The 15,451-nt window shown below is 38.7% G+C and overlaps 1 protein-coding gene and 1 pseudogene across 2 annotated transcripts in view; one reads left to right on the forward strand and one right to left on the reverse strand.

Annotated features, from left to right (window-relative positions):
- Positions 1 to 14,641, forward strand: part of LOC137300575 (multivesicular body subunit 12B-like) — a 130,754-nt gene extending 116,113 nt beyond the window's left edge. For both annotated transcript variants that reach the window (XM_067969739.1, XM_067969738.1), the window contains exon 10: positions 11,542 to 14,641. In XM_067969739.1, the coding sequence (XP_067825840.1) occupies positions 11,542 to 11,628 (87 nt within the window). In that variant the 3' untranslated portion in view covers positions 11,629 to 14,641. The remainder of the gene's footprint in view (positions 1 to 11,541) is intronic.
- On the reverse strand, positions 1,916 to 11,240 carry LOC137300314 (small ribosomal subunit protein eS1 pseudogene; annotated as a pseudogene).
- Positions 14,642 to 15,451: the final 810 nt, after the last annotated feature.

Raw genomic sequence — 15,451 nt, forward strand, 5'->3', positions numbered from 1 at the left:
CCATTCGCCCTTCGGGCCTGCTCCGCCATTCAAAATATCTATCTCCTTCTTGAATATATTCAATGACTTGGCCTCTACTGCCTTCTGTGGTAGAGAATTCCACAGGTTCACCACCCTCTGAGTGAAGAAATTCCTCCTCATCTCGGTTCTAAATGGCATACCCCGTATCCTGAGACTGTGACCCCTGGTTCTGGACTCCCCAGCCATCGGGAACATTCTCCCTGCATCTAGTCTGTCTAGACCTGTTAGAATTTTATATGTTTCGATGAGATCACCTCTCATTCTTCTAAACTCTAGTGAATATAGGCCTAGTCGACCCAATCTCTCCTCATACGTCAGTCCTGCCATCCCAGGAATCAGTCTGGTAAACCTTCGTTGCACTCCCTCCATGGCAAGGACATCCTTCCTCAGATAAGGAGACCAAAACTGCATACAGTACTCCAGATGTGGTCTCACCAAGGCCCTGTACAATTGCAGTACGAAATCCCTGTTCCTGTACTCAAATCCTCTTGCAATGAAGGCCAACATACCATTCACCTTCCTAACTGCTTGCTGCACCTGAATGTTCGCTTTCAGCGACTGGTGTACAAGGACACCCAGGTCTCGTTGCACCTCCGCTTTTCCCAATCTATCACCATTCAGATAATAATCTGTCTTTCTGTTTTTACAACCAAAGTGGATAACCTCACATTTATCCATGTTGTACTGCATGACCCCCTCTGCATCCTATCTCCCTCCACTGCACCTTCAGTCGTACAGCCTTCAGCCATCTTAGCCCTACTCCTAGGTACTGTCTCCCAAAACCCCTCTACCTCTCTATCTCCCTCCCCAACTTTAGAAGCTATCTTGAAATACATCTCTTCAATCAAACTTTTAATCACCTCCTTATTCTCCCAAAAAAAAGTTTGATGTGGGCTCCTTTGTTCCTCTGAAGCACTTTAGGATGTTTTTCTGCTTTCAGGGGATTATGTAAATGAAAGCTGTTGTTATCTGGGATTTCTTTTCAAAGCATCAAAGACAAAATAGAATAAGCTTGTTGTACCATACAAATAAAACGAATACTAAGACCTGGCTAAAAGCGTGGCTATTTAGAGGATGACACTGAACTATGCGGTGACTTCCACGGGTCATAGAAACTTCCACAGATGAGCTAAGTAACAAGAAGTAAAGTTTAGCAAGTGGCTCCTGTATCCTCACCTTTATGCCACATGGGTCTTTGGTTGATGAAGCCTTCCTTTACTATTCTGGAAGCTAACATTGCTCTTTCTTTGGTTACAAAGTCAGTGAACTGCGCCCCTGAGCTTTTGAGCCACTATTATATGGTGTGAAAAATGCTCCCCATGGTCAAGCAAGAAAGTTAATACACTACATAGGTGTCATTAGGCACTGTTATTATGTTGGTAGTATTAAGGGAATACCTCAGCTGTTTATGTCTTGCGATAATAAAACTTTCAATGATATGCCCAGCAATAACCAGTTCATTGGTTTTTTATTTTCCGCTGCTAATTCAGCCAGCAGCATTGATGTCCAATGTCTGCTTTTAGTGCAGACAATGCCTTTTAGAGCCCACCTTTGTGCAGCAATAGCGACACTCGCATGCCTTTTCGGGGCTGCGTTTCCTGGGAGAGTTTAATCGCTCCGCAAAACATCGCAGCTTACCTCTTCTTTGCATGAGCTAAGTTTGTGCATGCATAGAAGAGAGAACCTGTGATTGTATTTTGCTTTGGTTAAAGGAAATCAGTGCCTGACCAAATGTTTTGTGCTAAAGCGGGTAAGATCTTACGGCATCGTACTAAATCATAATAATTAATTACAGGATTTGAAAGTACTCTTACTCTGCAAGGTTATGTTCCCTCTCAAGCTGCAAACCAAATATCTCTTGCTAATCTGGATATATTTCAGAAGAGATGTTTTATTATACAAGTTTTTTTAAGACAGTTTTTTGAGCAGGAGGTACATATCCTTCAGTTCTATCTACTTTAGCACCAGTCTTCACCAGATACTTTACTTGAGCCACTTCCACCTCTATCTTGCAGCTCTATCAGTTTGCACAATTTAGACTTGGATGTCTTCAGCACCGTGATCGTCCGCACATAGATGTTTTGCAGAGAAAAGATAGACTGGCAAGCCTTGTCAATGGCCTGGATCAACTTGTTGAAAGGTTCTGAGGTCATTGGCTTGTGCTCACAGTTCATGATCTTTACTATCTTCTTGGAGATTGTTCAGACCTGCTGGTGTTGAGTGTAAGAGATTATTTGAATCTGGTTGTTGTGCTTCTTGGTGAATCTTGCACAGAAGAGGCGTAGCAGATATCCATCTGTGGTCTTGACATCAATATGGGCTTCAATCATAGTTTGCCATTTTTGACCATGGAGCATATCTTATCACACATTAAATTCATGCCAAGAAAGTTGGTTAGACAGTTGTTGTCCTGAACATCTTCCACAATCAACTTGAATTTGTGGACGGTGTCCTCATTGTTCTGTAAATCAGCAAGACACATCACAAATAAGGCCTCCCAAGTCTTCTGAGGCAGCAGTCTGGACCATTAGCACCAGAACCTGCACGAAGAGGAGGAGCAGGATCTGTCCAGTACATTAGTCATTCGACTTAGATGGGAATAGACAAGGGAACATAGATGCTAAATGGAGTGGAGAGGATGTATGGTAAGGAGAGGGACAGAATGCATGGCAAGGAGAGAAATGGATGTGGGGGTGTAGATAGCAGTGAAAGAGAGGAGAAGAGGATAGGCTGCAATGTCTTTATCAAGTGGGTCTGGAGAGGGTGGAGTGCCTGTGAACTGGGATGGTGGGAATTGAATGTGGTAGAGTATTATTGACTCATGTTTTCTTCCACCTTAATTTAAAGTGCAATTAGACGTCTTCCTGCATGCACTTGAGCACGAGAGAAATACAAGTTGTTATGTACATTACATCAATGCTTCTTGGATTAAAAAGTTCTATTATTCATTTCAATAATTTTATGATGTAAATAAGCTTACACACTTATTTACATTATCGCATTCAGCTATCGCATCTTTACATATTACATAGAATGTATAGCATAGAAACAGGCCATTTGGCCCAACGGGTCCATGCTGGTGTTTATGCTCCACATGAGCCTTCTCCCTCCCTGTTTCGTCTAACTCTATCAGCATATCCTTCTATTCCTTTCTCCCTCGTGTGTTTAGCTAGCTTCCCCTTAAATGCATCTGTGCTAGTCGCCTCAAGTACTCCTTGTGGGAGCAAGTTCCACTCTCTGGGTATAGAAGTTTCTCCTGCATTCCCTATTGGATTTATTGGTGACTACCCAATATTTATGGCCCCTGGTTCTGGTCTCCCCCGCAAGTGGGAACATCTCTTTGTCTACCCTATCAAACACTTTCATAATCTTAAAGACTTCTATCAGATCACCCCTCAGTCTTTTTTTCTCAGGAAAAGAGCCCCAGCCTGTTCAGCCTTTCCTGATAGGTATAACCTCTCAGTTCTGGTATTATCATAATAAATCTTTTTTGCACTTTCTCCAGTGCCTGTATATCCTTTTTATAATATGGAGACCAGAACTGTTCACAGTGATCTGAGTGGGGTCTAACCAAGGTTCTATATAAGTTTAACATAACTTATCTGCTTTTTAATTTTATCCCTCTAAAAATGAATCCCAGTGCTTGGTTTGCTTTTTTTTTTATGGCCTTATTAACGTGGATCGCTACTTTTAGTGATTTGTTTATTTGTACCCCACCGATCCCTCTGCTCCTCTCCCCCATGTAGACTTATTATCCAAGCAATATGTGGCCCCCTTATTCTTCCTACCAAAATGTAATACCTCACACTTACCTATATTGAAATTCATTTGCCAATTACAGGACCATTCTGCAAGTTTATTAATGTCTCCCTGTATTTTGTCGCAGTCCTTCTCGGTGTTAACTACACCTTCCAATTTGTTGTCATCCGCAAATTTTGAAAGTGTACTTCCGATTCCCGAGTCCAAATTGTTTATGTAAATAGTGAACAACAGTTGTCCCAGCACCAATCCTTGTAGAACACCACTTCCCACCTTTTGCCCGTCTGAGTAACCACCTTTAACCCATACTCTGTTTTCTGTTTTTTTAGCCAGCTTGCTATCCATTCTGCTACTTGTCCCCTGACTCCACATGCTCTGACCGTGGTCATGAGTCCACAATGCGGCAACTTATCGAAGGCCTTTTGAAAATCCAAATATACCCTTGTCTACCCTTACTTTTAATACTTTTATTATATATATATATATATATATACATACATACATACACACCTACCTACCTGCTGTAATATACTCACTAAGTACAAAAATCAAGTCAATTCTGACTCATGACTATCACTTTTAATATTTAAAATATATATCAAATCATTCCAGAATAAGTTAGTTTTGACATAGTGTTGAATCACCATATACTTGAAAATGTGTCAAAAACTTCAGTTTCTGGTGTAGCTATGCCACATTAAAAAATGAAATAGGTGGAATCTTCTGAACTGATAATTTGCGACCCATGTCACACATGCTAGTAATAAATCCTCAGTGGTCCAGTGAGTTTATCAAGTACGTAGCTGAATCATGCAGATCAGCAAGGTTCGAGGCCAAAATCAGTAAGGGTTCCTGCTCCTAATCGGTATCCACCTTCAGGGAAAGGGAGAAATGGGAAGGAAAACCAGAAATGTTGCAAGTGTCGAGTCCAAAGTCCTGAACTATTTCATGTGTATCACCATTTTATGCAAACATAAATGCTATTATTGAGAGAGCACTGTCGAGATATTTAATGAAAATTACCATGGTGGGGCACTGTAGCTTCAAAAAGCTGAAAAACTGCATTTCTATAAACATGTGCATAATTACAGTTTTATTTTCCGTGTTCCTTCAGTGAGCTTACTCATTTAATAACTGAGCCCCATAGCCCAGGAGAGTCCCAGGTTTGGTCTGTGCTGTGCTAAGTTAGCTGATCTCACCTGGTGCAGTAATAGGAGCACTACGATTAGCTTCAGCACCCTGGGTTAGGGAGAAGAAAATCAGCCAAGGTCCCTGCTCTTGCTGGAACATTTTGTGCATAACCAGGATTGGACTCCGCTTTAATGCCGTACGGTCAAATTGGCTGCTGCCGACACTCTTTGGCAAGCCTCACACATAAATAGTGGCAACTTGGGCAAGGTACAGCTGTCGATGGAACCGTGCTGCAGCAAGGAACCAGTGCCTTAACGGTGGGGGGGAATTTATTTTTACTGCTCAAGGGATATGGGCAATGGTGTGCTCAAGGGATCTGTGCTGGCATCTCTTTTTGTTCCATTTATATAAATGATAGACATGGGTACAAGGTGAAATGCTGAGTTTTGTTGTTAACAAATTCGAGGCATAGCGAGCTGTGAGGAAGAAAACAGGAGACTGCAAGAAGACACAAACTTGTTAGCAGAGTGGGCAAGTAGGTTGCCAATACAGTTCAATGCAGAGAAATGTAGTGTACTGCATTTTTGGGGCTAGAGAACAGCTGAAGGAAGTATACCCTAAACAGCAGGATTCTTAAGAGTATGGAACAGAGCAATTTAGGCTATATCTTTAAAGGCAGGAGAAACATATGGGAAAAGCAAAAACAAAATCAGTGTTTTTTTATATATAGGGGCATTGAATACCAAAGCAAGGAGGTGATGTTGAATTTGTACAAGGTTGGTTTGGTTACAGTTGGAGTATTGCACAATATTTTGGGCATCTTATTATAGGATTAGAGCTGTGGAAGAACAAAGATTCATCAGGACTGAGAGGTTATAATTATGAAGGAAAGATTTTAAAAACTGAAGCTTTTTTCATTGGACCAGAAGATTAAGGGGGATCTAATGGAGGTTTTGAGAGAGTAAATAGTGAAAGATTATGAACATTGAATTGGTAACAAGGGACACAAACATGATTGTCACGAGAAGAATGAAGGGAGAAGTTAGAAGATTGTCCCCCCACATAGAGAGATATTGGAACATGAAATTCTTTACCTCAAGTAACTATTGAGTCAGAGACTACAATATAGTTTAAAAAGGGAATTGGATAAGTATTTGCGAGGAAAGAATATAAAAGGTAATGAAGAAAGGGCAGGGAAATGAAATTAGAGTAGATGGCTCTAGTTGAGCTTGTGAAGGCACAGTGTACCAAATGGTATTTTCCTATGCTGTAAGTTCTATGATAAATAGTTTGAAATGGCTAGTTATTAAATTACAGTGACACAATTGATCATTCAAAAGTATGCTGTGCTACTAATTTATTTGAAGACCTCAGGAAACCTGCACATTTAACCAAAATATTTATACTGGAGAATTCTCTCTCCATTCATTTCCCAAACCAGTTGGCGCTTTAGGTACCTGATATCTCATCTTTGCACACAAGCTTCAGAAATGGTGACTGAAATGGGGCTGGCCATTCATTCATCAGTTAACCATTTGAATTGTTTTTTTTGTTTTAAAAATTAATTTCAAATGGTCAGGTATTTTTATGTGAGATTCAAGTATTTTAACAAAGGTCAAATTGATTTAATGTTAGAATACAAAATGTTAGATTAATCAGTCTTGGCAAAATATTGGTAATTGGGATTCATTTATTTTGGGGATGAGTTACAAAAAACTAGGGAATTTTTTTAAAATGAAAACTCTCCTGATTTTCAGACTTTAATTTGTGAAATAGTAATTTAAAAGCAACATACCTGTTAAGAATGTGCTTTATTTCTATGGCATTTAAAGCAAGAATGCATTCCAATAGTTATGATATAGAAGAATGCTATTTGATAGAATTATAAATAGAGTGCTGACATACAATGCCAAGTAGGGAAGGTTTTCTTAAAAAGGGACTTTTCAGACTTAAAATGTGTTAGATATTTCAAAATAAGGATTCCACTATAGTATAAAACTGTTTTTTGTTCTACATATTAAAGTGTAATGAATATTTAATGGTTTCCCTTAAAGCCAAAGTGGTTTTAGAACAATTTTGATGATGTAATTTCATGACTGAGGGGAAATGTAAGCTTTTTGCTCTAATCAAATTCTTGAAAATGAGCCTTTATTACAGCCTTGAAAAAGGACTTGCACCTCATGTTTGTACCACCAGATGGCAGCTTATACTCATTTACCAAAAAATCTCAGCACTTTCAAACCAGAATATTCCCTATTGTGTTCTGCTGCATCTGGTTCTGTTTGTTATGATGCTTTAAGATAATGAGATAGGTAGGTTTAAATGCAGAAAATTGATCAAAACAATTGAATATAATTGTTTAATGATTTTCTTTAGTTCTTCTCCCTCATCCATTTTTCTGCTTCTTGGCCATAGAGGCCTTTCATAGAATCATAGAAAGTTACAGCACAGAAGGAGGCTATTTGGCCCATCGTGTCCGTGCCAGCCGAAAAAGAGCTTTCCAACTTAATCCCACTTTCCAGCACTTGGTCCGTATCCCTTTAGGTTACGGCACTTTTAAGTGCACATCCAAGTACTTTTTAAATGAGTTGAGGGTTTCTGGCTCAACCATCCTTTCAGGCAATGAGTTCCAGATCCCTACCATCCTCTGGGTGAAAACATTTCTCCTCAGCTCCCATCTAATCCTTCTATCAATTACTTTAAATCTATGCTCCTTGGTCACTCACCCCTCTGCTAAGGGAAATAGCTCCTTCCTATCCGCTTTATCTAGGCACCACATAATTTTATACACCTCAACTAAATCACCCCTCCGCCTCCTCCAATGAAAACAACCCCAGCCTATCCAACCTTTCCTCATAGCTAAAATTCTCCAGTCCTGGCAACGTCCTCGTAAATCTCCTCTGTACCCTCTCTAATGCAATCACATCTTTCCTGTAATATGGTGACCAGAACTGTACGCAGTACTCAAGCTGTGGCCTAACTAGTGTTTTACACAGTTCTAGCATAACCCCCCTACTCTTATATTCTGTGCCTCGGCTAATAAAGGAAAATATCCAGTATACCCTTTTAACTACCTTCTGGGATCTGTGGACATGCACTCCAAGGTCCCTCTGTTCTTCTACACCTCTCAGTATCCTCCCATTTATTGTGTACTCCCTTGCCTTGTTTGCCTTCCCCAAATGCATTACCTCACACTTCTCCAAATTGAATTCCATTTGCCACTTTTCTGCCCACCTGACCAGTCCATTGATATCTTCCTGCAGTCTACAGCTTTCCTCCTCACTATCAACCACATGGCCAATTTTGTATCATCTGCAAACTTCTTAATCATGCCCTTTACATTTAGGTCTAAATCATTAATATATACCACAAAAAGCAAGGGATCTAGTACTGAACCCTGTGGAACCCCACTGGAAACAGCCTTCCAGTCACAAAAACACTCATCGATCATTACCCTTTGCTTCCTGCCACTGAGCTAATTTTGGATCCAACTTGCCACTTTCCCTTGGATCCCGTGGGCTTTAACTTTTCTGACCAGTCTGCCATGTGGGATCTTGTCAAAAGCCTTGCTAAAATCCTTGTAGACTACATCAAAAGCACTACCCTCATTAACCCTCCTTGTTACCTCCTCGTAAAATAAAATTCAATCAAGTTAGTCAGACGTGACTTTCCCTTAACAAATCTTGTCCTTGATTAATCCGTACCTTTCTAAATGACCATTTATACCGTCTCTCGGAATTGTTTCCAATAATTTACCTACCACTGAGGTTAGACTGACTGGCCTATAATTACTCGGTCGATCCTTTTCTCCCTTTTTAAACAACAGTACAACATTAACAGTTCTCCAATCCTCCGGCACCACGCCTGTAGCCAGAGAAGATTTGAAAATAATGGTCAGTGCCTCTGCTATTTCCTCCCTTGCTTCTCTTAACAGCCTGGGATACATTTCATCCAGGCCTGGCGATTTATCTACTTTCAAAGATGCTAACCCCCTTAATATTTCCTTCTTTCACTATGTTTATCCCATCATCTTTGCAATGTCCTTTTCCAAGTCGACTTGTACTGGGAGACTACAAAACTGCACTTCATACAGAACAGTGAATGTGAAATAATGGCCACGGTGGAGAGGAGTTACAAGCAGTAACTCAGTTGAGAGGTGTAGATGATGATCTAAAGCAGAACTGGTTTGTATGAGTTATGAGAACCCCAGGCTTGTTTCTTCCTTTTGGCTCCCTTCTACCTACACTTGCATTCATTGCCTTTAAATTAAGGAAATACGTAGGAGAATCTAAGTCACATTGGCATAAACTTGTCCACATTTTCTTCAACCACTCAACCTTAAGTCCCATCTTTATAAATCTTGATGTGTGTATTTGTTATGTTAATGGGAGAGCATATTTCTGTCAATTCCATTGGAATATAGACTCTGCCATATAACTCAGACAATGTTTGATTACAGGCCAAGTAGCTATATTTTTGAATGTATGTAGTTTTATGAATCTCGTACACTCAAAATCTGGAGTATAAGTGCTGGGAATTAGAATATTTCCTCTCTTTATGCACCCATCAGTTGCAACTAGCATTCCTAGATCAGACACGGTGCAGATTACATGCCAGGTCAAGTTCTCTCTACATTGCTCTTACAATGTATGTTAACCCAACCTCAATAAAGCACCTCATTGCATCGGTGTGACACTCTTTCATTTCCCAAAACAGCCAATTGAGACTGCTGCTTTAGTAATAAATTATGGCCAGTTTTCTCTAGTACATTTACACCCACTGGGAATTGTACTGCCCAGAGTCATTTCAGTTGCAACCACCAGGGAGAAAAACAAGAGATGTTTCTTCTTCTCATCTGGATTCACATTCAGGTCTTGCAGTTGAAATAGTAGTGTTCAAGCTTTCTGCATGACCCTGTATTCTGTTTACTCTAGTGCCCCCTCCTTCTCCCAGTGAATTACCACTGTTCAAAGTATCTCCAATCCTTGTGTGGTTATGTCAGTGAGTTACATTGTAAGTATATGATCTTGTCGCATATGAACTTGATCATCCTGACCGGTGGGGCATTCATAAGCTTATTTTTTTTTGCTTTGAAATAGATTATCTACCACCTTTTGTATATTAAAGTCATGAATGAGCTTGCAATATTCTATAAACAATTACCTGCATTTACAATCAACATTTTAACAAAAATTCAGCAGAACAAACTAACTTGAGCTATAAAGCTGATCATGAGTCAAGTAAAACTGTTTAATGATGAAGCGGAATCATTGATTTAAGTAAACTATTTTATTCTAATCAAACAATTTATTCTGTAAATTACTCTGAGTTTTGCTAAGTTGTATTGCACATGTCTCTTTTCTGTTTTTCTTAAATGTTCATCACAACTCTGAGGTTGAACTATAGGCCTGTTTAAAGCTCTTTAGATATTTGCATATTCTCACTTTGAAGCGATGCTCTTCCTTTACGTACAAAAAAAATGAGAAAATCTCACCAATGCTCACCCTATCTGTTAGACAATGCAAATAATGTGCACCACCCTCCCTTATTGCTGGTAATGTTAATGCATTGGGGGAATATGACGGGGAGAAGGAAAATGGCCAATTTCTTTAAAATCAAGAAATTTCTCTCCTACTCAGGCAATCAAGCAAGCTCCTAGATGTACTTCACTGACAGTTCCCCTCCACCAATAGCCGAGATGTCACACTGTCCTTAGCAACATAGTTTCTTCTGCTCCTATGCAGTCCTGTTTCCCAAAGGTCACAGATTTCCAACCCCATTTTTGCTCTTAATAGTCTTGTCTGCCAAAAATGTATGCATCATCCTCGTGAAATTTATTACATTGGCTTGCACTGCCTCTCTGAGTTTGTTATTCCACACATTCACCACCTGTTAAAAGTTAAGATATATTGAAACATATAAGATTCTGAGGGAGCTTGACAGGGTAGACGCTGAGAGGTTGTTTCCCCTGGCTGTAGAGTCCAGAACTAGAGGGGGGTCGGCCATTTAAGACTGAGATGAGGAGGAATTTCTTTACTCAGAGGGTTGCGAATCTTTGGCATTCTGTACCCCAAAGGATGCTGAGTCATTGAGTATATTCAAGGCTGAGATATAGATTTTTGGACTCTAGGGGAATCAAGGGATATGGGGATCGGGCGGGAAAGTGGAGTTGAGGTCGAAGATCAGCCATGATCTTATTGAATGGCGAAGCAGGCTCGAGGGGCCATATGGCCTACTTCTGCTCCTATTTCTAATGTTTTTATAACTTTTACTGCCTTAAGCTTGAACACACGTCCCCTTACCCTAGAGCTTGTGTTAATATTGTACATTACCCAAGTTTATCTATTCAATTCAGGATCATAATAAATCAGTAAGATCATCTCAAAGCTGCCTTCAGTTCAGTGTAAGCATTTCTAGTTTCTATAGTCTTCTTCATATACAATCTATTTATCAATATAACAGCAAATCTGATATTTTGTGTAAAAAAATTATAATTTAACCTGACTTTATTTACTGACTCATCATTTTTGATCAATATTTCATGATTTTTCTCATCTTATCTTGTCATTCAATTTATGTATTTGAAAAATTTTTTAAATGGCGAGTTTTCATTAGTTTTGTTTTTTGCAGTATGATTACAGCTTTAGAACAGAACACAGTGCTGCTGCTCGTCTTCCACCAAGCCCCACTAAATGCCAGCAGTCACCATTGTCCTGAAGACTAAACTTAATGGAGCTGTTGTAAACTAAGGGACAGATAACTACTGGAACAGGTACCATCAGAAGCAGTGTTGGAGATTTCGCTTCCTTTACCTTCTACTGAAATGGTATTCTCGTAATAACGGAAAGGACAGTATTTCTAATAACCAGCAGTCTACCTACAACTTAACATAGGGTAAAATGATTTTGTACATGGAATTTTGTAAATAGTGTTTAATGTGACCTTTAATTGCCGATATTCTGGCCTTGAGTATGGTTAATCATTTTAACAATTATTAAACAGAGGCTGGATGTTTCTGCTTTTTTGAGCCATAGCTTATTTCTTTCTCTTTTTTTTGTCAAAACAATTTTGCACACTTCAGAAATCCTATTGGTAATAGTCATTTCCACAAACTATGCAGCATTTCAGTCAATAGACATTTTGCCATTTGTTTTAAGACATTTTAAGGGATTAGATGTATTTTTTAAAGTTAAAAAGGAAATAACATTGTGTTGAAATATCATGATAGCTGATGTTTTATCTTTATTTCCTACTTCTAATCAGTCAAACTTCTATTGTCCCAGGGAGAAATTAACAATGATATTTAAGACAAAATTTAGCAAGGTGGGAGTAACTTTTTTTAATTCAGATCAGAGGAAAGGGAACTAGAGAACTTCATGGATTCTGGAAATGTTAGACATGCTGAGCTATGTTTCTGCACAGACATTCTCTCTTACACCGTTTTATTTGCATTTCCCTTTTTAATCAGTAGTTGTTTTCTATTATTTCTCTCCCAGAAAAATCACGGCCATCGGTTTTTCTCTTGAAATACATCAAGTTTGGTAACAGATCTGAATTAGACAAAACTTCAGGGGTTTTTGGTATTCTGTTCCAATTTATTTCTCCATTTCCAATTTTGCTTAAGTGGATCTAATTGTGAAGAGTTTCTGTTGTTGGGATTCTGATTTTCATCAGCAAAACCTTCCAGCCTATAAATTCTCTTGCTATATTTTAAAGCTGTTTTTTTTAAGGAGAAAACAGTATGTTGTAGTCAGTGAACAAAAGTTAGAACTGGCCTTCCTTTTTGGTTCCTCATTAACAAGGGACATCTGTGCTATCCTAATGCAATATTTGCCTGCAGTTTTTCTACAGTTGCATAAGGTATGATTCTGTGGTTGTAATCTGAGTGAAAGTGTAGGTTTGTAAATGCACTGATTTGCTTTGCACTGCATTTTTAAATGATTGGGCTCTTTTTTAACTTGTTCTTGTTTTTGCTTTCAGAAACTCTCTTTTGTATTGTTTATAACATGTTTGTGATTCTAAATTAATGCTATGAAACACTTTTGATTGTGTAACACTGTAAGCGCTTGATAAGTAGCAGCTTTTCTTTAAACACTGCCATTAATTTACCAGCCTTACCTCAATAAACCCAACTGCTGCAGCCTCCTTTTAGGCTTTGAGATCCACACTGGGAGAAATTAACATTCAGTACTGTACTTGCAGCAGATACAAGAACCTAGTGCTTTAATGAATGGCAGCTGATCAACAAAAACAACATATGCTAGCAGGTTTACACACTTTATGTATAGCAATTATGTATATAAATTTTCCTTTTAAAATTTTTCATCATTAACAGTGCAAAATGTTGCCTAATGTCAGGTAGGGCTTGGGTGTTCAGATTAATAATGTCAGTGTTTAGAATTGCATGTTTGTCATTTGTGTGGAAAACCTGTTTAGCGTAGTACCTCATAACCTGTGGTGTAAAACAAGTGTTCTGACTCATTGGCGCTGTTTGAAATGAACAAACTGCTTCAAAGACTTTGAACAACTGATCTTCAATCCTGCATGAGTGTGCGCTTAACTCTTTAGTCCAGGAAAGCGTGCTTCTATCTTCTGTGTCTATTCTGGAGAGATAATGTAAAGCATCCTGTCGTCATTTCTGTAAAAATACGAGGCATTTGCCATTTCTGTACTAATATTGGCTGCATCTACATGTCTAGTGGAGCTCTGTGAATTTAGCTAAGATTACAGAAAGGTACTCGAGAAACAATAGTGTATTCAAGGATGAACTCCTGTACGGAACAGAGCTAAAAGCATTGACAGTATCACTAACCATCTCCACTTCATTCATTTCCATTTGCCTTTTGCTCTGAATAATTAGAACATGGTAATATTGTGCATATAAGCTGCAGAACTTCCACCCTGACGTTACCATTTTTTTAAAAATTGAAAAACATTTAACTTTCTCCCAGCTATACAGTTGTATTGGTTCAATTTTATTTTTAATTGTGTTGGAGATTAAAACCACTGTTCTAAAATATTTAGAAATAAAATCTTCCTGTATTTATTGTAGACTTATTTCCTGTATTTACAAAGGGAGGTTTACAATTTGGTTTATTGAGTCTGTATTAATAATGTAACATGTTAAATAAAATATGTTTTAACTGGCTTTTTATTATACATGCTCATGCTGGCATATTAGAAAGAAAAAAAAATTGCATTCATATAGCACCTTTCACATCCTCAAAGTCCTAAAGCACTTCTTAGCCAATGAATTTCTTTTGAATTACTAATATTTTGTAGATAAACACGACGCTCACAATTTGTGCACATATTCCCATAAATCACAAATGAGACAAATGACCAGTTAATCAACGGAACTGTTTTGCATCCACCTCAACAGGCAGAAAGGGCCTTGGTTTATTGTCTCAATGCAGTGGGGCACTTCTAACAATGCAACACTCCTCAGTATTGCAGTGAAGTGTTAATCTATTATGTCCTCAAGTCCTAATTTACATAATTAGACAGGCATTTAACAAGCACAGAAGTGTGAAGTAAGTGGTTTCCATGACATTTAGCAAATGGAGTCAACCTAAATTTGACTTGTATATTGGGTGCTGTGTACAAGTACTGCTCCAGAACTGTATGCTGGCTGCAATATATAGGTGCTGCTCCAGGATGGAATATCCAGTGTTCTAACATATACAATGGAATGCCCTTGTTACCAATAAAGTACACTCACACTCTGTCACTGAGCCTTGAGTTTTTAATGAAAAATTATAGGAAAGGATGAGTCGATGGATTCATCCAATTTTGGTATACTGGTTAGCAATCTTTGAGTGAAAGTTGGAAGTCCATATGGTATAAATCCTGTGTTACTTTTCTATAGTCTGGTGGGACATTTCTGGGTGCAAGTGCTTTTCCTTGGATATTTTAGTTTTAAGTATGTTTTACATGGAGCCCAAGTTTCTGGACTTCTGACCTATTTTCACAGTCTGATTATGCATCTATAGACACCAACTTTTTTTAATGGTGTAGAAAACTCAGGGCATTTTGAATTTTCTGAATAATTCCATTTGTATGGCCTCTCCACGGCGCCTTCATTTAATCTAACAAAAGGTGAAATTGAATACACATGATATAAGCCACATCCCTTTGGACCGTGTGTGTTGATGCCAGTGTAGTGGGATAGATTGCAAGGTGTGTTTTCTGGAGAAAATTAAATTCCATGAAAATAATGGATTGTGGTCTGTATTTTGAGGGTTCTTTTATGCCCTAGGGGAAGGGCTCTGTAAACCATAAATTTGGGAAGAACTTTCCTCTTCCTCCCCCCCCCCCCCCCCCCCAACTATGTAAATAAAAATCAGATTGCTAATTCGAGTAGATTTTTGGTCATAGATTGATCGATTCATCTATTTAGCTCGACTGTTGGGACTGAGTGCCGTACACATCCTGTAATGTGCGTTGTCAGCTCAAACTGTGACCGTATAGTGTGGGATGACTCATCGTAGAAAACTTTCATTCAAACTTACCAAACTTATCCTGGCTTTGTCGAGCACAA

The sequence above is a fragment of the Heptranchias perlo genome, chromosome 31, assembly GCF_035084215.1.
Source record: "Heptranchias perlo isolate sHepPer1 chromosome 31, sHepPer1.hap1, whole genome shotgun sequence".
Classification (NCBI taxonomy): Eukaryota; Metazoa; Chordata; class Chondrichthyes; order Hexanchiformes; family Hexanchidae; genus Heptranchias; species Heptranchias perlo.